The sequence below is a fragment of the Pleuronectes platessa genome, chromosome 10 (genome assembly GCF_947347685.1).
Source record: "Pleuronectes platessa chromosome 10, fPlePla1.1, whole genome shotgun sequence".
Classification (NCBI taxonomy): domain Eukaryota; kingdom Metazoa; phylum Chordata; class Actinopteri; order Pleuronectiformes; family Pleuronectidae; genus Pleuronectes; species Pleuronectes platessa.
Genome location: NC_070635.1, coordinates 13,438,086 through 13,463,085, shown reverse-complemented (window position 1 = coordinate 13,463,085; position 25,000 = coordinate 13,438,086). Strand labels below are relative to the sequence as shown.

At 44.1% G+C, this 25,000-nt stretch overlaps 2 protein-coding genes across 2 annotated transcripts; both read right to left on the bottom strand.

Annotated features, from left to right (window-relative positions):
• Positions 1-6,358: 6,358 nt before the first annotated feature.
• skap2 (src kinase associated phosphoprotein 2) lies at positions 6,359-16,768 on the bottom strand. The gene is made up of 13 exons (XM_053432919.1): positions 16,609-16,768; positions 14,992-15,097; positions 14,884-14,909; positions 14,390-14,491; positions 13,507-13,587; positions 12,753-12,836; positions 12,468-12,592; positions 12,054-12,117; positions 11,759-11,881; positions 11,568-11,645; positions 10,249-10,361; positions 6,675-6,771; positions 6,359-6,563 (listed from the first exon to the last, which is right to left on the bottom strand). The coding sequence occupies exons 1-12, from the start codon at positions 16,646-16,648 to the stop codon at positions 6,679-6,681; spliced, it is 1,035 nt and encodes a 344-aa protein (XP_053288894.1). The 5' UTR covers positions 16,649-16,768; the 3' UTR covers positions 6,359-6,563; positions 6,675-6,678.
• Positions 16,769-20,863: 4,095 nt separating this feature from the next.
• hoxa2b (homeobox A2b) lies at positions 20,864-22,746 on the bottom strand. The gene is made up of 2 exons (XM_053432862.1): positions 22,282-22,746; positions 20,864-21,825 (listed from the first exon to the last, which is right to left on the bottom strand). The coding sequence occupies exons 1-2, from the start codon at positions 22,679-22,681 to the stop codon at positions 21,140-21,142; spliced, it is 1,086 nt and encodes a 361-aa protein (XP_053288837.1). The 5' UTR covers positions 22,682-22,746; the 3' UTR covers positions 20,864-21,139.
• Between the last annotated feature and the right edge of the window lie 2,254 nt (positions 22,747-25,000).

Below are 25,000 nucleotides of genomic sequence, written 5' to 3'. Positions count from 1 at the left end.
CTCTGGGAGCTGCCCATCTGCCTCAGACCAAGTCAGCACGTCTTTCTGCCGCAACGGCTCGAATAAACGCCACCGTATGTCTGGGATCTCATGCTTGACTTACTATCCCCACTGTTGTGTAATTAACCGCGATTTACACGAAAGAAAAACACAAGAAAACACTTTGCGCGGAGGAAATAGCCAAATGTTCAAACCTCGAACGCAACAATATGAAATCCCAATCAGCGTTCCTCCCCTATAAGCCAAAAACAAATTGAAGTATTGAGGGAGATATGCTCCAGTGGAGGCAAATTACAGATAAATCAGCGGCAGCTAATGCATTTTAAGTGCCACATTATACAGAATCCATTAGTAGCGAGAGGAGTTCAGCACCACTCGAGATATTAAATCTCTGTGACTGCAACTCTGTGGAACCGGGGACGAGTCGATATCAGACAGGCCCAGCTCCTCTGCCAATAGATACGGGATGAGACCTCGCAGGAACCGTGCCAGAGTCATAACAGCAATAGCAGTGATATGATAATGGCTGAGGCTGGTTATACTGACGTGGAGCTTGTTAAACAGCAAGACAATCACATTCACTATATATAGAGGCGGATGAGGGAGCGTGGTAAATGATCTGGAAGTCTGGGATTAATTGAACTGTTAATAACATGTGCCTCGGCCCTGGATGTCTTTCAAGGTCTCCCACGTTTCATGCCAACACTGAGGGAGGATTTACTGAGGGCGACAAAAACTCCCCCAACCTGGGAGCCAAAAAGGGGATTTTCGGACGTTACATCTGTCCTTGTAGCTGTGTGTGTGTCTCTTTGTGCGTGTGTGTGTACGTGTGTGTGTCCAGGAGCCAACCGCATCCTAACACCTGCTTCAATCTGGTGGGGGAAAAAACAACACTTTCTCCTCAAGGCTGAAACGTTCCTCTCCGAGACTCCACTGTCGCAGATGGAAATGAGCTGAATTAAGAGCCATCCATCATTTATCAAAACCCCAGCAGCCCTGGTACCTCCGCTCGGTTCTGCATGGCTTCCATACCTGCTACTTCCACCACCGCATGCTGTCGCCTTCTTTGGTGCACTGATGTTGCAATTACTGGGAAACGGGGGTGATCGGTGTACCATGGCGAGCAACAGCTTCTCTTCCCCCCCCCGGAATCTGCAGCCGATCAGCGTGAAGGCGGCTCCTCGTCCCGGAACGCCGGGCCTGAGGCGGGAAAGAGGGAAGTTGAGATCACCGCTTCATAATTTCCTGAAATAATATGGTGTGTTAAATCTGATATGTTCCCTCGGGAGGAGTTGAAAACAGAAGAGAGAGGGAAGGGCCGTGTGTGTGCTTATTGTGTATATTTCACATTATAGACATTTCACAAACAAGAGTCCTAATGGCTGCGATGAGCTCAGCCAATTGTTTAATGACTCTGAAAATGAAGTGGAGTTTTGTGAGATACCTTCAGTGTCTTTTGCTCACCCTTGTATGAATTTGTGTCCTGGCACAGGGGAGCAGCCCCTCGGTGTGCCGCAGGATCATGTGTGAATAAGTGCCCCGCCAGACTAATGTCTTGTTAGAGATGAGGAACGAGTAGAGGGGGAGCTCTTTGGTCAGATCCAGCTCAGTGAATGGAGGGACGGCTGGCGGTGGCAGCGAGAGGACGACGGAGGGTGGAGAAACAAGGGGAGGAAGAAAAAAAAATGGCGGGGTAGAGGGCACCGTCTCTTGAGGCCTCTGTGCTTCGCTGCCAGTGTGTGTAAATCAGCAGGCAGCTCACGGCTGCAATGAGGTAGAAAATAAAAAAAACATAAAAATGTCCAAGTGAAATAAGAGGCAAGGGGAAATCTTTTATGATGAGCCTAAATTCTCCTTACTCCGCAGTAGATCCACTGGCCGGCTCAGCTTGTCTTCTCCAGACACCGTCCATCATCCCAGTGTCTGCATGTGGCCACAAATTACTCAAATTACCCCACCTGCTATTCATTTAATACATATGTAATGAGTATCCTAAATTCACGTGATTATCATTCATGGTATGTTAATAGGCCTGTGTCAAATTCATTAATATGCACGTGACATGATGGGAAGAGCCGAACCTGAGAAGTGTGAATTTCTGCATTTCTGGTGTTGTTCGAATAAAGACCTGAGAATCTGACTGGTTCCCTTCCTTTGGGAATATTCACAGAATTATCACATTTATCAGAAGCTCTGGTAGCGTCAGAGCTTTCAGACCTTTGCTCACAGTCGTCTCCAGCGCAGGGTTGAGTGAGATCACCCTCACGTGCCCAAAGTGTGGAAGTTCCCCAGCTGACGGCTCATAATGAAAGTAAGAGGACCTCTGAGATTACATTACTTTTTTATCGTCACATTCATCTTGTTGATCATATTTAGATGGATTTCTTTAGACCCTCTCACGATTCCCCAGGGCTCACTCCACTTACTCTGGTGCTGCCGACATGAGCGCTGCAGTGAGGCAACACAAGTTTATTTAAAGCGCCTGTGAAAAGTATTGAGTCTCCAGAGTGAATCAAATACTTGTAGTAACCGTTTGATACGTCTCAACAGAGAAAGACCCCCACAAATAAGTATGAAGCATTATGAACACAAAAACACAACTAAAAGGTGTTTATATCATTTCGTATTTATAGAATGCGTTGCTTTCTGACTTTCTCCAAGTTGATATTAATCTAACGTGCAGTTTTCTGGCTTTTTCCATGCTTGATTTGAGTGCCTCAACTTCTACGTCACAAATAAAACAAATGTCATATTTTGTTATCCCCTTGAAGACTTGCCAGCAATAACTCAACTTCTACAAGTAACACAAAACCATGGTTTGATGTGCAAAGAGGCCAAATCATCAAAACTGCAAAATCTGTACAATAGTCATTATTCAAATATCCTCAGACATTTAAGAATTCGATCCAGAAAGTTGTGTAATTTGTGTGTAATTGCAGACGGTAAACTGTCTGCGTCCTCAGACCGTGGCTCTGGTGAGCAGCTCCCTGTGTGTACCTTGGCTACTGACTTAGCTCAGGTTAGCTTGGCAGGTTCTATGCTTGGACACATACCAAAGCTGACACTGAGCAGGAGCCGTGGCAGCAGTCTGCTATCCAGTGACTGCGCTAGCTCAGCAAGCTCCTGTAACTGCAGCCCTCACACCTCCGGATCCTAACCTGAACGTGGGGTCACTTCGACCAGTGGCATCTGACTCAGTGGGGGGGGGGTTAAAAGGGGAGAAAGAGAAGGCGAGGGAGGAATGATCAGTTTGCACAGGACTGGCAGCTGCAGTGAGGTGTGAGCCGCACAGTGTGGCGAGGGCTGTAATTACAGTTGGAGCATCTCTCGCATCTTTGACCCCTCCTGATTACAAACTATCCTCCCGGACCACCCGCGGTCATTACTCACCTCACTAACTAGCCGAGTAAATCAGTGGCGGAGCGCCGACCTGATATTAGAGCCACAGCCGGAGAATAAACAGGGCCAAGAGTACAGAGGCTGCAGCCTTGTAAATAATCCGTGTGGAGGATGGAGTGGGAGATGTTTATAGCAGGTGGACAAACAGCCGTCACTTTGATAAGGCTGATTTATCCTGAGTGACATGTCAGCACATAGCTCTGCGCCGGCTGACAGGCCCGCGCCGCCGGAAACCCCACACACTCCACGTGAGGCCTGGGTGTGTTACAGTGGAGGAAGTGAGAGAGGGCGAGTGCAGCAGTAACAGCTCCAGGTGGCACGTGATGGCGTTTTAGTAGCATCCTCAATATGTCGATGTCTCTGAAGGCGGAAACCGGCCTGTCAGACACGGGACCTGCAGCTTGATGAGGACAGAGGAAGACACACTGATAACATGGGAGAGAGGTGGGCGTGGTGCTCGTAATAAATGACCTGTCCAACGCCATATTTACTGGCCTGCCACTATCCCCCCCCCCCACCACCACCTCCCTCCCTTCCCCCATCCCACTCTGCCGCCCTTAACGCACATTTATCCATTAGATATTGAAAAATCGGTGAAAGAAAATGAAAGTCCCGGCCTCAAACTTCAGAAATATGAATTTTTCAAAGCCTGTCATGATCTGCGATTTTTTTTTTTGCTCTCACTTTAAATGCACCGTGTCTCCCCGCAATGTCATAAATGAGCTGCATGGAAACCTTAATTTGTCACCTGCCGTGAGTTATGTTAACAGAAACTGACCTCAATTAAGAGTGACTTGCATTTAAAAAGTGTCTATTTCAGATTTTTAAGATTTAGACCAGGGGGGGAAGAGGCTCTAATGGAATGCTGACAGTGGGCCAGTTGGAGAGGTAATCCATTTCCTGCAAAATGTCAGGGGATACCACATAAATAAGGCCGTGTTATTCTTGACAGAAACTCTCCAGGAAGCCGCGGCGTGATCTACGGTCCAGTGACCTGGTTAAAGAGCAGAAGAAACAGCTGACAGCTTGATCAAGATTACCTCTCTAAAGTGGTATAGATCAAGTCTTTAGCCTCCCCACTAACCCCGGGGGTAATGGTATGAAATGATGATGGCATGAATGAAGATGAGCAGGTATCACTTTGAGGAGGGTGTTTGTGTACTGACGGGGGGGGGGGGGGACAGAAAGAGGACGGAAAAAAGTAAAACACACATCAGAGAAGAAGACATGAGCTCAAAGCCGTCGGTGAAAAATGGATTCTGTATCTGACGTGAAATTTGTTTTATACTTCCATCATCTTTCTCAGCAATCGGAAATTTATTCATTATTACTCAGCGGCTCAATCTATATATATTTGGCCGGTAAAAGTGTATCTTTATGGTTGCAAGTATTAATTAGTGATATTCTGGTATCATTAGTGTAATTTAGTGCTCGGTAAATTAATGGCACCGTGGCATTTATCTATGAAACATTATATCTTGATGTTAAATTGCAATAAAAGAACCTGTATATTCTGAGGATATGGCTGTCCCCATCTAACGGGGGGATGGGCATGTAGTTGACATCCATTAAGGAAATCCTTTATTGGCACATAAAAATGAGAGGCAATATTTAGCCTCACATGGCTTTGGCTAGCTAACCCGTAGCCTAGCATTCAAAAGGAGGTATCTTAGGGGGAAATACTGAGCTATGTCAGCAAAAGAAATATTTTCTGCTTCTGGTTTAAATCCACAAATTCAGCATCAATCCCAAAACAGGCTTAAATATTTCATAATCTACTTGAATGCGTGAATTATTCAGGCTGATGTTGTCAGAGTTGTTGTGAGTGGTGCATCTCCACTGCCTCGATATCACATTCTTGCACTACACTGCACGTCCCTTCCCTACAGTAAAACAAAGCATTTCCTCTCTCTAGATCCAATGTAGTATATTCAATAACTAATTATGGTAATTCATTACATCTTCAATTAGCAGAGAGGCTTTATCACCGCACTATAGAGTAAAGAGCAGGATTTATGTGGGCTTTGAATGTCACCCAGAGGACAGAGGACGAGCTCATCACTCAAAAACGAACAAAACAGAGAGACAGGAGCAAGGAAAAAATAGAGGGAGAGAGAGATACCGTGAGTTATTGGTTAATGAATGCATTTTCCTTCCCATTTTCTCGCAACCTTGAGAAAACCTTGACAAGACCATTTTATCTGCAGCAAACGGAAAAGGACTGCATCGATGGGAGAAAAGGAAAAGGAAAAGGTATGTTATATAACTTGGACTTTTCAGTGAGAGCACTGTAAAAAGAGAAGTACAGTATGGATGTAACCTCAGTGGGATATGCTGGGCTAACGCCACCTTGCCTGCTGTCAAACAGCCCCTCAGAGGGCGATAAGCTTCCCCGCTATCTGTGTGCGTGGCTGTCTTATTACTGCACCTCGGCCGTTTCACACAGGCAGGCAGCACAGCCAACCATCTGCCACGCCGTGATCCTCTGCCCAGCCAAGTCTCCCAGGTGCCATAAAACCACAGTGTCCCTTTGAAGCCCCGGAACAAAAGTGCTGACCAGATGAATAAACTCAGCTTTTAAAAATAAATCAGATTTCATTTATGCAGCGGTTTGTGCACATGGGGTTTGTGTACACACTGGATTCGATGTTAACTTCACATCACAGAAGCCGAATAATGTGTTTCACTCGGCTGTGATATTACTGATGAAGCCACTTATTCCTTATGTGTGAGCCCCAGATCTCGACTACGCTCACTGCTGTTAACTCCTCTCCTGACATTCATTCTGTGAACCGCATGAGAACATTTCTGCTTCAAGGTGAAACAACAATCTGGCAGGAGGTATTTTTGCCTGAAGCATCTCTGTTACCTAGGTAATCTATGACCTTTAAAGAGACTCTATTGCCACCTTGTGGCTTTAGCAGTAGTTTAAATAATTAAAAAAAAACAATACAATAGATCATGTTTAAGTCTTTTTTAATGTTGCCATTTGCTAATAACAGGTTTGCAAAAGCAAAGCATGAAATGCTGTGGATGCTGCATAGAAAAATATTTACAAATAACAGGTGCAAAGTAGGGAAATATTCTTAAATATGTATTTCAGTGATGTGGAAATCTTGTCATCTAGTCATCAGTCTCTCACAGTGCCTGTGGGGGGGATGATCCTGAAAAGTGACACAGTGGACTAGTTAAAATAAAGTGGATTTGTTCCATTTGCATATTAAAATAATTTTGTTTTATCAGTTAACTAGTAAAAAAAAAAGAATATAACTTACATTATTATATAGCGTAAAGCTCCATTAGAAAATCTTTGGGGACAATTCCTATGTTTCCGTTCTTCTCTCCAACCCACCAGCCAAAGTTCTGGTACGCCTGGACACGGGACAGAGTGGAGACATTGTGCGTCAAAAAAACAGAAATGTAATAAATATTGATCAGTTGTCGGACAAGAAAAGCTCAGGTGAGTGTTCAATGATAAAATGAGATCTTCCATTAATCATTCGAAGGTAAAATCTATTGTTTTGATCGATGTTGAGGTAATTTTCAAGCATTAATGTCACACATTGGATAATTCGCTCATCGTCAGAGTGAGACACAAAGCAGTAATTCATGTTTGGAATTCTTCTGCTGGAGACCTAATGACAGAATATTAGAGATATGTATAAAAATTCGAAGTTATGAACAAATAACTCAACGCTTTGTCATCTCAATGTGACTGTTTTCCTTCCAATCCCACAACATCCCATCACCCTCGACATATTTCTGTTCCCCCGCGCCGCCTCTGGTGTCTGTCCTGAGATTGAACACAGGTTCTTCCACCGCTCCACACAAAAACCTCAGTGTGCGCGGGGGCACAGCGCAACATAAATGTGTCACGGCGTGACAAGTAATGGCTCCAAATGGCTGTCACCATGCTGAGATGTGAGGAGGACAGCGAGAGCAGAGATCTAAGACAAGAGTGGATGTGTATGTGTGTGTGTGTGTGGGGGGGGGGGGGTATCCCTGTATCTTTCTCTTTGGCCAAGAGCCTGAACTCCCATCAAAGTCTTCCTGGGACATGAATCAGCTCTGAAGATCATGTTCTGACACGGCTGAAGGGAAGAGGAGCCGCCACAGTGTTTCAGAGAGGGAACCACATGTGTCCAGTTATTCCCAGGAGACAGTGGTGGATGTAAGTGATCGTGTGCCGGTATCAGACACAGAGATTCCAATAACAATAGCGATGGTTCCCACTGACAGTTGTGTGTTAATGGGTTAGTTGTCATGTCAGATTTAAAAAACAGTGGCTTGACAAACTGCCGGTGTCACAGAGTCAGATGATGATGTAAGAGCTGTACGGTGTTATTAGTTGATCTAAATTATTAACCGCAAATTAAGCATCACACCAAACAAACAGAAACGCTCACATCCATTTCATTTATGTGTCACATGATGAAAATATCACTTTATCATCCGCCCCTGGGGGCTAATATGGCAGAGTGACATGAGGTGTGTGTGTGTGTAAGAGGGTGCGAGAACGAACATGTGTGCGTGTGTGAGTGTGTTTGTGTGTGTGTGTGAGAGCACATTATGACTTCCTGCAGCCAGCCTTTGAATACAGCAACACTTCATTGTGTAGCTCCGGCTGACAAATCACTCGTGCTTGAGTGAGTGCGGGACACAACACGAGAACGCACATTCACGGAGCTGTGGAAGACAAACGACACCACACACACACTGCGACGACACAAATACACCACAAAGCTGCCCCGATAACGCTATCCTGTAATTGTATTAGCTGGAGCTAAAGAAAGGATCCCCCGAGCGTCGATTTACAAGCACACGTTGTTAAAAAGAGCGATAAGTTGAGGACAGATCTGCCGACGAGAGAGAGAGCAGCCAACGGCAGCAGCATCAACCCATCACCCATTATCAACCCATCCAGCCACTTCTGCTAAGTGAGATGTTACATTTCTCAATTAGTTTTATGTGCAGTCACTTGCACCTTGAGGGGGCGGGGGGGGGGGGGGGGATGCTGCAGCATATCCGGGGCAACACACTCACTCCCCTCACTTCCCCCCAGTCAGACCCCATAATCGACACCCAGGTCCTGACTGGGGGGTCTCACTGCTGTAACACCGCAGCTATTTCTGGGCTGTGGAATGGGGGGGGGGGGGGGGGGGGTGTTGTTGAGGGCCGCAAGGGAAGAAGGAGAAAGGAGAACTGGGTAGGTAGGGGTGGCTGGGGGGGGGGGGGGGGGGTTGCCTGGCCGTCCACTTTAGCTGCAGCTGGCTGCCGCAGTCCAGACACGTTTTATGGTCATTGCCCCTCGCAGCGGACCACAACCCCCAACACCAAGGTTTCAGCTAATGGCACTCCCAGTCTGAGTGAAAGAGCAACTTGATTCTTGTTCCTTTTTTCCGTGCACACACTGAGGTGGAGGAGGAGGTGGAGGAGGAGGAGGAGGAGGAGGAGGAGGAGGAGGAGGAGTAATAAACAGGCATTTGGCCAATGAGCATTGATGCGTCTGTCTGCTTTGTGCATTTGTTTCCGTCCTTTAGTGGTGAATCAATTAATCAAAGTTTTGCCTGAGCCGTTTATCAAACAGAGCTGCTCCTCTCTGCTTCTGAAATGTAAAAACAACTCGATGCCTTTTGGGATTTCGTGAGGTTTGTCAGACAAAATAAATGTAATCTCAAGCTCCGGCAAATTTTAATGGACGATTTCCTCACATTTTACGAAGCGGGAAATTCATCAATTAATCAGAAAAATGAGTAGCTATTAATTAATAAGGAAAATAAATTGCGGCTGCAGCCTAGTTAATTTGCCCTGATTGATAAGGACACTGAGGTATTACACACAATTATAACGGATGGCTTTATAAATAAATAAATGTCTGGAGCTCATCAGTCACAGTGTGCCTTTGAGTCATTAGGCCACTAGATGGCAGACTTGAATTTGAAAATGGCTCTGGCCTGTTGTTAACAGTGTGTCTCAGATGACTACATGCTCCATAGAAACCAAACCAGACAGGATATGGACGAAGCCTCCATGGAGCACATTTCACACTTTTTTCCTTTTTTAAAAACACAAACCACAGGAATCTGCGGGAGCGTATAATTCCTGGACGCATTTGCTGTGCAATGTAAAAAAAAAAGCTTGTTAAATGTATCACAACAAAATCCAATTTGGCGTCCGAATGCACCAGCTCAGCACAAAAGGTCTCCTGTTAGGCTGCATAATAAAAAGGTAAAGAGCCACCTCTCCGAAGCACCACACCTGGGGCCCTCGCCCAGTCAACAAGCCGTCGAAACTCTGTGTCCACTACACGTCCTCACCTGCTCTGAATAGAGCGGCGGACTGGGCCTGGGTTTCCTGAGAACACACATTCCTATTTGGCGAGGTGAGAGCGATGTCTGGGAGGTGTGTGGGCTGAGGGCTGCTCGCCGCCTAGGCATGGCAGCAGCAGCGGCGGTGGCGTGGTGAAACAGTCCAGATGGAAGTGATGGAATGGCGCCGTGTGCCAGCTCGGCCCCGGCTTCCGCCAACAACACTAAAACGGTTTCCGTTGTGACACGACTAATCCCCATCACAGTGCCAGAGAGGGAGACGAGCCCGGTCTGCCTCTTACCATCAGCCGCTCCACCTCCAGGCGGTGGGTCAGCCGCTGCCAGTAAAGGATGTGAACAGTCAATTCCTCTCAGGGCCTGGAAATAACTCACTTTAGGTGGTCTGTCTTGGACAAGCAGAATCCTGCTGACTGAAAAAACCTCCACTCAAACGTTTGCTTTACATTTGAGTTTGACTAAATCCAGGCTTTATGCTGCTGGGGACAAATCGAGGCTTTTCTCACAAGTCGTCTGGGCGCACCTTGCTCAGGATGTAGATGGCATCTCCTCGTTTGAAGGACAGCTCATCTGGGTGATCCCCTGCACAGTCCCACAAGCCCTGGAAGAAGTTCTGGTAGTCTGTGCTCTTATCAACTAGACAGGAGAATGGTGTGAAAACAGATTAGGACTTTTATTTCCTAGAGAAAGTCGTTGTTCTACATCTACAGGTCTGAAACACACAGGGATTGTTAGTGAGGAGCAGAACCAACAGGTGGCAGTAGAGAGCCTGAAGCAGAATCTGGAGGTCGTGATGAAAGGCAACATGGTGAACACAACACAGTTCCCAGCTTCAGAGTGTGTAGTATACTCATACTGACAACACAAAATAACAATGTAAAACAAGGGCAAATAAACAATGTTGTTGATAATATTGTTGTTGTTGATCTACACCATTTCCTCACAATGCAATGTAGACAGGAAATGGAAAGGGTATAAATAAACCAAATAAAAGTTAATTATATGCAAGATATTTCCTGGATGTCTTTGAAAATCTTGAAAAACAATAAAGTATTAGATTTTATAAAAACAAAAGGTGCAATTTATATTTTAATAATCAGTCCAACGAGCATTTTATCATTTAATGTTAGTATTGTCACTTAATTTTGTATATACCAAATTCAATATATAGGACAAACAGTATGTATACAGACTGTAGAATTAGTATGTAATAGAATTAGTGTGGATTTGGGTCGTGAGTAATGTGCTCATACAAGACAGTGTCTAAATTTGATTCTAGTTCTGAGGAAAGAGGAAACGGCAAAGTGACAAAATAAAGTGACACTCTAAAAAGAACACATAATCGAAAGGTTGCTGTTTGCATCATTATCCCAGAATGAAGTTTACAACAGTTCAGTTATTATCTATGCAGGTTTCCAGTTTAATCATCACATCCTGGTGAAGCACCAGTTTGATTCTTTTTTGAGTAGCTTTGTATTGAGTAGCTTTCCAGTAACGAATCAGCAAACAGCTTGTGACTTGGCCATTAGTGTTTCCACCACTTCACTTAGTGTGCAAATGTGTTTTGAATCTTCACCTGGAGACAGTTAATAAAATGTTCTTATATTACAGTATTTTTTTCTACTTAGAACAATACAGCATATAAATTCTAGTGAAAGGAAGTTGTCTACTATTGAAACTGTAACATGTCATAGAAGGAAGTTAAGCAGGCTGAAAGTTATTTCCAGCATTGCGCAGTCACAGCTTTCAGTTGACAGCAAGTTCCTCTAAATGCCACTTCTTCTCAACTGGGTGTAATGACATCATGTGTAATGCATCGTGTACATTTGAGTGCTGTGTTACCTGCAGCAGGAGGAGCAGGTTTGTTAGATGGCTCCACCTTTACAGGAGGCTTGGAGGCTGGAACGGGCAAGTCATCCTCTGCAAAAACAAGACGGATGAGGGAGCTATTAAGTTTATGAATGTCCGTCTAATTAGCAGATAGAAAGAAAGTAAAAAACTAAGTCCAGTAGTGAGAAAACGTGAGGTCGGACCTGGGAGCTCTTCATAGATGTCCTCGTCAATCGGCACAGACTCAGACTTTGTTTCCACTGGACCGACATCGTCGTACAATTCCGGATCCTCCTCGTCTTCTTCAGGGATGATGCCCGACATATCTACACACAAGGAAAGATAATGCGTGTGACTAACACACAATAACTTTGTCTGATTTGAGAAACAACACACAGAATAACCTGGGCTATTATTTAGATGATTGGGGGTTTTACAAATGCTTTCACTGACAGATTAAGGTATAATTAATATTCTTATGGTTAAAACATTTCAAACCTCTCAAGACAAAGTCTATCTGTTTCACCCACTCCTCCGCCTCCTTCACCGATGACGCACAAAACTGCGATGAAAGACGAGAGACATGAAGACTGCAGTCAGGGCAATGTGCACTTCTACATATATTAATTAACATAAACAAATAATGCTGCGTTTATGCATAGTAAAATGTTCCGCGTGGAAGAGTCTGGATGTCAGGAACACTTTTTAAAATATGCATGACAAGTTGCAAAGGCGGCAGTGTCAAATGAATGAATGGCTTTTTAAATAAATAACGATTTAATGAAGTGCAAGTACACACACACAAGTGGCTCGCCAAGTTTCTAACATGGCACATCTCACGTCCATCTTTGTTTTTCCAGTTGAGGAGGAGCACTTCTCCTGGCGGCATCGCGGAAAGAGAGACAAGCGTACCTGATAGACTCGCTTGTCTGGAGCCGTGATCTCGAAGCAGCAGTCTTTCTTTGAGTCTTTGCGTAAGGTGCTGTTCATTTTTACGCCGTACCCGTCGATACTGAACTCGCCCTTCTGCTGCTTGTCTGCGGGAGGGAAAAATCAAAGCGTCGTCATTAACGGCGTGGGAAACAGCGACTGTCAAAGCCTGGGAAACAACAAGCCCATTTGAGCGTTTCTCAAATGTGTGAATCCTAATTAACAAGAAATCCGGGATGATATGAGATGACAAATGTAATGAGGTACCTTTCTCGCTGCCGTAATAGTAGAAGGTTTGATGGCTTAGCGCGCACCATCTCTTCTGCCACTCGGTGCCAAAGAAGCTGTGATCTGTGGAGGGAAGGCCAACAATTATCTCAGTGTTTAATATGAAGCCAATTAGAAGTCTGCATCACACTTTAAAACGTACACGGAAGAATTAGGGATGTGAGGTGTTGTTTTGTCACGTGATCTCCTGACTGAAGTTTGACTGACAGCGACGTCGTAGGTCAAAACATTGCATCACCTTGCAGATGTCCGTGTGAGGATGAAGACTTCTTTTCAAATAAATCTCTCTCTCTCTCTCTCACCAAAACATGTGCTATCTTGTTACGTCCACCGAGAAAGTTGGGTTTGGACTTGTGGCTGTTCTACTTCTGTCGGACTCCCAACAACAAGAACATTCAGGTGAGGGGGGTCGGGGGGGTACAATCCCTGTATTCCCATATTGGCTCACTCTGACATATTCTGGACATTTTACTTTGGTTGGCAGGAAAAGTTCCTCAAATGTCCACCAGGGAAGGGGTCTAGGTTTGGGAAGAACCGATTAAATCTGGTGCGGATGCGGCTTAAGGGGATTTTTTCCTTACCTTAACTATGTTTAATGACAAATTAGTCGTTTAAGTTATCAGACCACTTCCTTTATGATTCTCCTATAAGAACTACACCATCTTGTGTAGGATTGTTTGGCCTTGGTGGAGGCAGCTCCAGTAGGTATCAGTCTGGTTTGCGGAGCACCCACCCTTCCTGCGTTTCTCCAGGTATCCTGCTTTTAAGACATACGTCAGCTCCTGAGCTGCCACAGGTGGAGACTGCTGGGCTCCTGGAGAAGAGGTGAGGGGAAATACATTCATGAATTTTTCTTGTTAAGTGTACTTAATTCGTCACAGTGAAATTCATTTTTAAAAACCATTAAATATGACCAGATGGGTTTCTGGGTAACGTTGCTATCGTGTGCTCAGTTGACGGATGTTGAAATGAAAAGTAAAGGTCATGGAGGCTTCACTGAGCAATGTTTTGCTGCTCATTTGAGGTCAGCTGCAGATTCCCCCTGCAGCATGCAACTTCAATGCAAGTGTCCAACCGCTGTGTCAAAGTTGCTTTGTGTGAAAGAGCAGCCATAAAACACGCAGCTGCTTCCAGCCCATAAACCCCCGGACTCTAACTTCCATTTCAAGGATTTCCCTGATAGAGAGTTTTTAACAGAAAAAAACAAAACAATATATACAAACTAGACAGATCTCCAAAGTGTAGCACACATGGTTAGAGCTACTGTATATTGAGGAATGTTATTTTTTTTTCTCAAACTAAAATCATGGCAGTAATTTCCAGCCCCCAGACCGAAGCTGGGAGTAATAAAGCATGCTCGAGCTGTCAGAGGGGCGGGGGTGAGAGGTGGGGGGAGTAGCAGCGGTGCCTCCAAATTGCTCCTCAAGTATGTTGCCAAGTTACAGTTGGAATGTCTCCTTCATTGTGCCACTCAACGTCACTTTCCGCAAAGAGCAGATGCTAAGATTTGTGTATTTTCATGCCAACGTGCAGTTTTCTAATACTCTGATCCGCAGCTTGTTAGCAGCTGGCAGATCAACGTGTGGGGACGGCTGCTAAGAGCTTGTGGCTTCTACCTTCACCGCCATCGTCATCCTTGTCCGTGCGCTCCGACTTCAGCGAGCCTCCGTCGTCGTTGTTGCTGTCGACTTCCTCCTCCTCCTCCGAGTCGTCTCCACCTACCGAAGTAAACACAGGGAGCTGTGGGGCGATGGTACAGGCTGTGGTGTAAGACAGTGGTTCCCAACTGGTTTTGGAGGGTGAAGTTCCCTTTTCACACTGTTTGGGTACGTTTTTAAAAAAAAGCATGTAGAGATAAAACTTCAAAATTAAAGTGTCTAAGTTTGAAAATGAAATAGTTCAATAGGATTTTCTCTAATATTCTATCATCTCATCATGTTTACATACATGTTCTGACCTCTTGAATGGGTCCAGACCATAGACTGTAATACATATAACCCATATACCTTGTATTCAGTGTAAGATCCAGACCACCAGGTTGGGCACCACTGGTGTAACTGAGCTTAACATATAGAGTAGAAAACAAACATAAAGAAAGAAAAACACTCACTTTTGTCCTTAAATTCATTTGGGAAACTGTTGGAGGGACAGTGAGAGTGTTAACAGCTTTGAAATTAAGACAATGAAGTGACATCTTTGTAACAACATTAAAAAATACTTCAGTTTCAAGTCTTTGATGCGTCTGGTGAACGCTTCCTTCTTGTCTTTTGCCTTCTTGCTTAAATTTTCTCCTTTTAACCCATCCTGGAGAAAAATGTCTAGATCTAAAAAAAAAAGAAAGAAAGAAAAGGTAAATCATTCTCTCAACCTGATATCCAGGGGCCATGGAGGCACTGGCCCAAGCTGAAATTTGATTAGCCCCTTGGGTGGCCCTGTCCAGTCTGACAATACATTTACTAATATAATTTTCTAATAACATTAACAATAAATATGACAATGTGCTAAAAACTATTTTTTATTAAAGCAATTTTGAAGGATGGAATGGAATTTTCTAAATATATTCCATGATACGTGTCTTTTCTTAAAGCTAAAGAGTGAACAGAAAACAAGCAATGACTTAAAACAAGCACCTTAGTGAATCAGGAATTTTGCTTGGATGTTGGACAAGGCTGGTGCGGCGTCGGCTGTAATGCAAGTGTTCTACTAAACCATTTTCACAAAGAAGGAGCTGAGCCTCAAAGTAAAGCTTTCTATCTACCCCAGGAAAAAACCTAGTAATGATGCTGCGTTTCAGACAACTCGGATGTCGGATATTACGGCTTGAAATATCCCAGTTCCAACTTCCAAGCGTTCCAGTGCATGGTGATGGCCCGACGTCAAACGTAAACAAACATGGCTGACCGTGAGAAACTGATGTTAATTCTGCTCATGATGAGAAAACTAAACTATGACCAGTGCAGCCTCCGTTCATACATAAAGAAAACAGAAGAGGGGAAAAGAGGCATTTTATTTTACAGTACTTTTATACTTGGAAACACATTCCAATACATAAGAGAGAAAAAACGCACTGTCACTCAATCTCACAAACGAGGAAACAAGAGTCCAACAGAGGGTCAGCAGGCCTCAGCACTACAGTATGTACATCTCCATTAGAGCCACCATTGTATTGAAGTCGGGGTAGATACATTTGTCCCCAAGATCAGAGAACTCCGACTTTGAGTGGAGCTCCATTGCACTTTTTCAAGTAGGAGGTCAGAAACTTCCGACATCCGAGTTGTCTGGAACGCAGCTATAGAAGAAGAGAACTTGCTGGAGGGACTACAAATCCCATCTGGCCTGAGAATGCTTCAGAATCCCCCAGGAAGTGCTGGCTAAGGAGAGGGATATCTAAACCCTACCTGACTGGCTATACCTCTGCCGCATGAACCCTGGTTAGCAGAGGAATACTGATGGATCTTGGGCTTATAATTGGCCCTCTGTGTAAATTGCGGCCCCCCTAATTTGGAAAAATCTTAGATCAGGCACTGCTGACTTCACTAGGCTTGTGTTGTTTAGTCAGAGGAATGGCTCAGCACTACACAGCACAACAATACTCACAAAGCTGCATTTTGTTTGTAGCTCTGGCTTATAGTCTGTTTCAAACCAGCTAGTGAAAGCCGTGTTTTCTGTGGCATATCATCCGCACAGCGCGTCTAACACTGACCCAGTCATCCATATTGAGTCAGTGCTTCCTCTTTTCTTTTCTTTTTTAACACAACGGTCTCGTGAAGCTTTCACAGAAAACACAGAAAACAACTCAACAACCTGGAAAATAAACAACTTTCTCATATATCACCTGAAATCAGCGTGGTCAGCTCGTCCGGAATCGCTCTCATGTTGTTGATCACGGTGTGAGTGTGTGTGTGTGTCTGTGTGGGTGTGTGTGCAGACAGCGATGGAGTAGGGGGAACTTCACGACACGGAAGTAGCAGCAGTGGACTCACACACAAAACACACACACGGAAGTTAATATCAAAAATGACCTCACAGCTCTGCTGCAGCGCCATGACTTCAACAAGTAAACACTCATGTGTATTAGTATCACTATATCAGCGGGTGCATTGCTGTGCGTGTGCGCGTGCACTCCTGATGACAGGGGTCTGAAGCCTTCCCGGGTCCTTTACACGCTCATAAAGTCAGAGCATATTGTGCCACGATCATATTTGTGATTGATTCCAGATAATATTTCTCAGTGGACACATGGGGAGGAGCCCCTGGTTCCACACAATGATGTAAGTCAGCACTCCGAGTTTATAAACGTGTCAACACAATAAATCTGAACAGGCATTATTAATAGATGAAAATGCAATTATATCAAACTGTTGCCAGGTTTTATTTTTTTTAAGTCTCAAAGCAACAGGCAGGTGTTTCAGGGAGTCTGAGCTGCACCAGTTTGTCCCTGAAACAGAATGTTGGCATCATTGTCTGTGAGATTTTTCTCGTCACTAAACTTAAAGGTAGATAATAAAAAAAAAACAGATCAATAATTCACAGGAAACAACAACAAATCACCAAAACAAAATGGACTTAATTTTAAACAAATTAGGGAAATGGGTTACAAGGCTTGTCTCTGATTGGACAAATGCAAATTGGATGTGTTAACAAAACGTGTTTTTTTTTTTATTTGACGTTGTGTTTTCTCATTGTGGGATTTCATTGTGTTTTCTCATTGTGTTTTCTTATCTGCTGTAGTATTTTGTGATTTTCTGGTGGGTTGACTTGTGGTTGAGTTTTCTTTTCTCTGTTATGTTTTCTCATGTGCCAATGTGTTTTCTTATTTGCTGTTGTGGGTTTTCCCAATTGCTTTTGTGTATTTTTTTCGTTTTTCGTTCACTTCAGGGCCACTGTACAACCTTTGCAAGACTAAAACAACCCTCTTATGAGCTCATGCCTCCTTCTGTATTCAAGCTGAGCCGCCTGCATGTTGTCATATTGTTTATAAAGACGTCACTCATTCATGACCTATCTTTTGACAGGCACTATCACCCAATCCTGGTTAAAAGACTGATCCTGGCTTTGAACTGTAGAGTCTGTTGTTGTGGAGAAATGAGAGGAGAGACGTCAGAGCAGCTCTGGAGGGGCATTGTGAGGAGCTTCAGCCTGTAGCTGCAGGTGGTGGACACACACACACACACACACACACACACACACACACACACATGCCACTTACACTGTATTCATCTCTCTATCAGGCCAGTAGCTTTGGAAAAAGTCCATTTAATACCTTTGGTCTTAATCTTAAACTAAAAGGGAAATGTGGTTATTCACACACGTCATTCACACAGTGCACCTACGGGCAGCACTTTTTTATCAATGAGGGGCAATTTGGAGTTCAGTACCTTGCCCGAGGACACTCAGGCATCGAACTGCTGATTTTCTGGTTAGAGGGCAATCGCTCTACCCCCTCATCCAGAGCCGTCCCATCAGAAGTATGTCTTGATGAAATGGGTCCAGACTTATTTCCTGCAATATGTCAAAATATAAATGCTGCAGTAATGTGTTTTGTACCAGGTGCATGTTTGCAATCAAATTAATACTGAGACTTCAGACATAATAAAACAACAGAAAAAACATAACATGCCTCCATACTGCTGGTGTGGTGTCATCCAAGTGTCAGCAAGCCCGACTCGAAGCGAAGTAATTTAACCCATGTTTTTAACACAAACTTCCTCTGATATCTTCCTACAAGGTGCATTCACAGACCCTCTGACACAATGAGTCTAGCTAGCTAGCTTAGCCACTTCAGGTGGACTTTTAGGCTCAAATAACATTGAAAATGACCTTGTACGATTCGAATTTAAATGTCGGGGCTTGCTGACACTTGGGTGACACCACACAAATGGAGCCATGTTGTGTTATTGCTGTTTTTCTATTATGTCTGTACCCAATTCGGCTGCTAAACAGTTTACTTCTGAGACTCCAGAAGCGTTTTGTGGACTCAAACATCACCAACCCCTCCATCGGAATACTGGTGAGGAGATGATGAGTGATTTTTCATTTTTCAGTGAACTATCCCTTTTAAAGTTGTTTGATCGTACCTCTTGTTGCAATAAAACCTCAGATTCTACTTTTATATACATATATTTTTACGTTCTGTTACATCACTTCCTGTTCAGAGTCATCTCAAGCGGCCACATTCTTTATGAGCCACAAACCCTCTGTGGTCATTCAAAACCTGACCCCCTCCTGACCTGGCAGTAGTTCCTCCCGGTTTGGAGTGGAGAGGAGAGCCAGCTTGACCTTCGATCCCTGTGTGTGTGTGTGTGTGTGTGTGTGTGTGTGTGTGTGTGTGTGTGTGTGTGTGTGTGTGTGTGTGTGTGTGTGTGTGTGTGTGTGTGTGTGTGTGTGTGTGTGTGTGTGTGTGTGTGTGTGTGTGTGTGTGTGTGTGTGTGTGTGTGTGTGTGTAGGCACAGAGGGTGGGATCTATTGGCCAAGAGTTGGATCTAGTTTCCCATAAAGTTTGTTGAAATCCGATCCAAGCTGCATGTTGTCCAGCAAACTCACTCAAATACTCATGGAAACATTATTTAAAAAAAATGCATAATTGAATTCATAATGCAGTAAAGTGTCTGTGTGTAGAACAGAGGACATGGCAGATGTCTGGTTTATTCTGTGATGGCCTATGAGAGACTGTGAAGGAACAGGTGGTCAAATTTTATTTTAATTGTGTTTTTAAAATAATAAACATACAAGAGAAGTTGATGGTTTTGTGTTTGGTTTGTCACACTGACACTGTGTGGTCTGAATATTCAAAAAACAACATGGCTCAGTGGCTGCAGCACCAAACCAAAGCTGACTGCTCCTCTGCCTCTTGGGTTTTCTGGAATTAGCCCACTCAGCCCTTGTTTTCAATTGGTGCACAATTAGGCTTCACTTAAAACCACATCTCAGTAGGGATGGCAGCTCACTCCGTTTTTAAAAAATTGCTCTGTGAGGCTCTGAGCCCAACCACACAGTTCTGAGAGCAGAAGAGGCTCTGCATGTATCCTGCAGAATTATTGATCCGTTTGATTATCAAGCTGGAGATTCCAGGATACATTAGTGTCTTTAGCTTTTCATCAAACATTCCCCTCAAACCTTTAATAATAGTTGAACAATATATGTAGAAATAACGCAACCACAGCTGTTGCATTCAAGGTTCAACTGGTTGCTGTGAATAATTCCGTCAGCAATAAATGAGAAGGAGAGCATTGGAAGAAATGCATTTGATCCAGATTAACATATTTATTTTAATTGATATTTAATTGACATCAATTAATAGAATAAACACGTTCTCCTATTTGAGTATTTGCCAACTATGCATTTTTGTGACAAAACGTTGTTAAAATATAAATTAAACCATTTCGTATTTTAAAAAAAATCTGCTTCTTTAATTAAACATAAATAGTTTAAAATCATAAATGAGGACCAGAATGACGTTGCACGTTGCAATTCTTTATTCAAAGCGTTTGTGTTACATCGTGGATCAGGCTATAAACAAGCACCCTCAGTGCTGTGAGTTTTATAGGCAATAAAATTTAATTTGAGAGCCGAGAAAAGTCGTAGCTTTTGGCCTGGTACTCACAACAGTCAATTCTCACCGCAAATTTTCTTTTTTTCTAGGCTTTAACATGCAGAGACGACCGATCTCCACTTTTTTTTTACCCTTGTCCGGATAAAAACACAAGAGATTATAGGCTACCAGATAAAAGCTATTACACAGTCACCTAAAAAAAAAAAAAATGTCATACTATTTTCAGTCAAATAATAATGGAATGCAATCTCAACGGCATTTCTTGCAAATGTTATATACGTATTTTTGGGTTTTTAAAGTGCTTTTTTTCAGTGCATATTCTGCTGTTTATTTTGGGAAAGTTTGAAATGATAAAATTAATTCTTCCTTTCTGTTATTTCTGTTCCTAATTTAGAAAATATCCTGTGGTTTTATTAATTCAATTTAACCGTTAAAACTGTTCTAAAACACACTTTGTGCGTAAAACGCTCATGTTCGTTTTTTACGCACAGACTAACTATATCCTCAAACTTGTGAAATAAGACAGATGCACTTCTGATTCCACTCCAAGTAAAGTTTTATTTCAAGGAAAATGTTCTGCTCCGTTAAAGCGGGGATCCATATAAAAATAAATGTGAAATGTCCTCTATAATAACGGCCTCGTGGTATAAACAGCCCACAGAAGCTAAATAGTACTTTTGCTGTTTGTTTGTTTCTTTTCTTTAACTTACCTTATTGGTGGGATATTTTAAATAGTCCCCCCCCCCCCCATGAGGCTTATACTGCTACACTGAGAACACATGGTGTCTGAATGAGAATTAAAAAGACAAATATTTCAATAACTCAAGTTTTGCAGATCGATTGTTGTGAAAGTTTCTGAGAAGAGGTCAAACGTCTCGGAGGATAAGTGCAGAGGACTTTGTGTTGAATCTGACAAACTCGGTGAGAAAGAGGAGGATGAGAAAATGTGGAAATCCTGCAAAGAGACGTCCAGGCCCGGGGAACAGTCATTGTCCGGGCCTATTGTTGACGCGCAGGTTGGAACAGTGGGCGCCGGGTTAGGAAAATGTTTCAGATTTTTCTCATAGCTGCCCGAATGCGTAGCTGTCGGGATCAGGCTGTCCCCATTGTTCCCATTCGGACACTGTTGTGAAGTCAAGGTATTCTGGGGGAAATACCTCTCCCTCTCCAGGAGCGTCCCGCCTGCGACGCTTTCAGCCGCCGGCTCGAACTCCTCGTCCTCCTCCGGCCCGTCGTCCATCAGGCACGCGTATTTCCCCTCACTGTCCCGGTTCTCCTTGCAGTGGGTCTGCCTCTTGTGCTTCATCCTCCGGTTCTGAAACCACACTTTCACCTGCTTCTCCGATAAATCCAGCAGAGCCGCTATTTCCACTCGCCTGGGTCTGCACAGGTATTTGTTGAAGTGAAACTCCTTCTCCAGCTCCAGGAGTTGGGTGTTGGTGTAGGCAGTCCTCAGCCTCCTGGATGCTCCACCGCCGCCAACAACAACCTCTGCTTCCTCTGGAGAACCTAAAATAAATGATTTTGTTTTTTTTAAATCACAAAGCTGGGGTTCAGAAACCAAAACAACAACACAACTGGAAAACACATGGGGTGAAACTTGTGCACAAGCAAGCACCGGCACTGGGCAAGATTTATGGTCCCCAGGCAGAATATGATGGGTCTGCGTGGACAGGACAGGACGGAGGGGGAAGATTAATGAACATGCCAGCTGCTGGCCCGTGTAAGAATAATCTATCACTCTCCATTACTGTCAAGCATTAACACTCTTACACTGCATCACAAGCCAGTGCGTTACTTGATGAGATTAAGCATGCTTAAATCAAAATTCCTACAGTGGCTAAAAGGGAAGCCCACGTTGCACAGGGCCCGCGGGATGCAGCTCCTTGCAAGAGGGGGAATCCTCGGACAAGGAGAGCCTTTTTACTCGGGGGGTTATTAATCATCGTGTCTTGCCTTGGGGTGAGAAGTAGAGTGGAGAGGAGTCAGTCGTCGTGGAAGCAGCCGACGCAGAGGAAGAAGCTGAAGAAGAGGCAGCAGTCTGGTTCCTCTTGATGCTTTTCTTCTCCTTCATCCACGGGTACTCCGGGGCCAGGGATGCGGCGCGCGGCGGGCTGCAGCCTCCCGGAGCCGGCTGCTTTGCGCGGCTGTGGCGTGGGTGGATGCCCGCGCTCAGGCCGGGGATGGTGTGCTCAAAGGGAGGAGGAGGAATCAGTGTCGATCGTGAAAGCGCCGGGCTCTTGATTGATGAACTTTGAAATGCATCACCGACAGGGTTAGTGAGAGATGTCAGGCACTCAGCGAGCGACGGCTGGCTGTTGATGAAACCACTTTCTCGCCCAAATTCGTAATTCATCTCCTCCTCCTTGTCCCGAGAACCCGCTGGAAGTCAGTGGGTGACCGAAATAATGACAATAATAATAAAAAAAAATAAGCATAAACTGCTAAAGTGGATATAGCCTGGTATATGGAGACCTCTATGACATAAACTATTGCTTTCATGGGGACATGGTTGGAATTAGACCGTGCTGCTTGTCACATGATTGCATCTGCCCAATGACAATTTGGGGTTTTTATCAAAAGAAGCCACTGTCCCCTGTGATTGATCGAAAAACTGGGAGGGGTAACGCCTCATTCCGGGGGTGGTGGTCGCTTTATTTACACATTTCTGGGGGTCAGTTTGCTCACTAGTGCCCCCCCCCCCCCCCCCCCCTCCCACTCCCCGTGAAAAAAATCACCCAAGAAGTGGTGCCTTCCCTTGCTTTACGCGCGGCCGTGGAACTTTTGCCGAGCGGGTACGCGCATTTGCACGTGCACGCGGGCCCTTTATTTCTAGCCCTGGCACTCCACAAATCATCGCAGCAGTCACATTTGTGTCTCATAAAGCCGCGACGCCCGCAGTCGTTGTCAGTGCCAAGGCGTTAATCTTCAGACTTTTTTGTCGAAGGTTTGCTTTGCCTGGCGAGGAGGGCTGCGTGCTCGCACACACCCAAACAACACGTCGTGCACCCTCACCCTTCCCCCAACACACAGGAGGGAGATGGGGGGAGAGAAAGAGGGGAGAGAGGAAGAGGGGGGAGTGAGGAAGAGGGGGAGATTATTTTGATTTCGATTTTACATTCATCCGATTTTATCCCCTTTATCACTCTTGTCCCTCCGATAAATTATGTTATTTTTGGTAACTTTACCATTTAAGTCAATATAATAACATGTGTTTTTGTTATGATATACTGAAAGCAATATTTCGCGCACATGGAATGAAAGCAGTTGGTTACTGCACGGGCATTTGTCATCATTTCACAGTTTACAGCTCCCTGCTACACATCCCATTTCATTTATTTTATTTCACCTACAGGGATAATATTGACCTAATTCATCATCCATATACCTCAGTATTATTGGTTACAACACGGCGCGGAGTGGACATGATTTGCCACTGTAGTGGGAAGCAGAGGAAAGGCTGTTTATTGCTCCGGCTCTAAACAAAGAGCCCTGGTAGCCGGCGCGTGATCAATCTTTCTCGCCAAAAGGTCTGACAGCTCCCTGCCCTAAGAACACATTTAAACCATCTAACACTCCTTTAGATCATATATGGCCAGGAAGAGAGCGACCACTCTCCAGGTTGGTCTGTGTTTAGGAGAAGTTTTCAATTTAGAAATGTGGGGATTTCTTTAGGAAGCAGAGGATCAGACGCGCGGGCCATTACGCACGAAGGTTTTTTCTTTTTTCTTTTGCGCACTCGTTCGATAATAAATCAGAAATCCAGCGGACGACGACACTTGGTGTGGTGTTTTTTTTCGTTTGCAAAAAGGACTACCCTGGCCAAGGAAAAGAAAGAAGAGAGGATTGGACTTGGGTTTGAAAGAAACGAACGGAGCAACGTTTACATAGGATCAATTGTTTGCTGAGGTGAGTGGGTGTTGGCATTCAGCAGAAAACCCATTCAGGCTCGTACCTTTCTCATATTCCCTGCAGGACCACGTCTTTCCCATGGCCTGCTCCGTTTCTAACACAAACCTGCCTCAACATGTGCTTAGAATATTTGATATGAATATTAAGGCATATTTAACCAATATTAAGTTTTATTTGTACAGATGTCCTTAAGGGAGATGTAATGATTATATAATGCGCCAATCTAGCCAAAATAATAGGATAATGTATAATACATATAGATAATATAATATATTCTATCATGAAGGGAGTTTATAGATGAATTTAGTATTTGTATTAGGGTTTAATCGAGATTATTTCGTGTGTAACCAAGTCTCAGGCATTTCTAGTAATTTCTGCAAATGTGATCTAAACACCACGTTGTTTCCCTTTTTATTCTCATTAAAATGTGCAGATAATTTGTAGTTAACATAAACAAGTGCAGTGCAGGTAAATGTGGTTTATTTCAATAGACACAGGTGTAAGGGAGCAATGATACAAAGAGAACAAAGAGAAAATGTAATAATCCTCCACTGTGTTTGATTCGAGAACCTCAACACTGCATCATGCTGAATATTGGACATATTTTCTTATTTCGACAATTCTCAAATGTATATTTTCTTACGCCACAGACACAAAGCGACATTGTGCTGCTTGTTTCCGAACGAATGCAGACGAACGGACGGTGCCTGACGAGCTGAGCGCTGCAGCAGCAGTGTCTCGTTTCCCGTCTGTTCTGCAACAA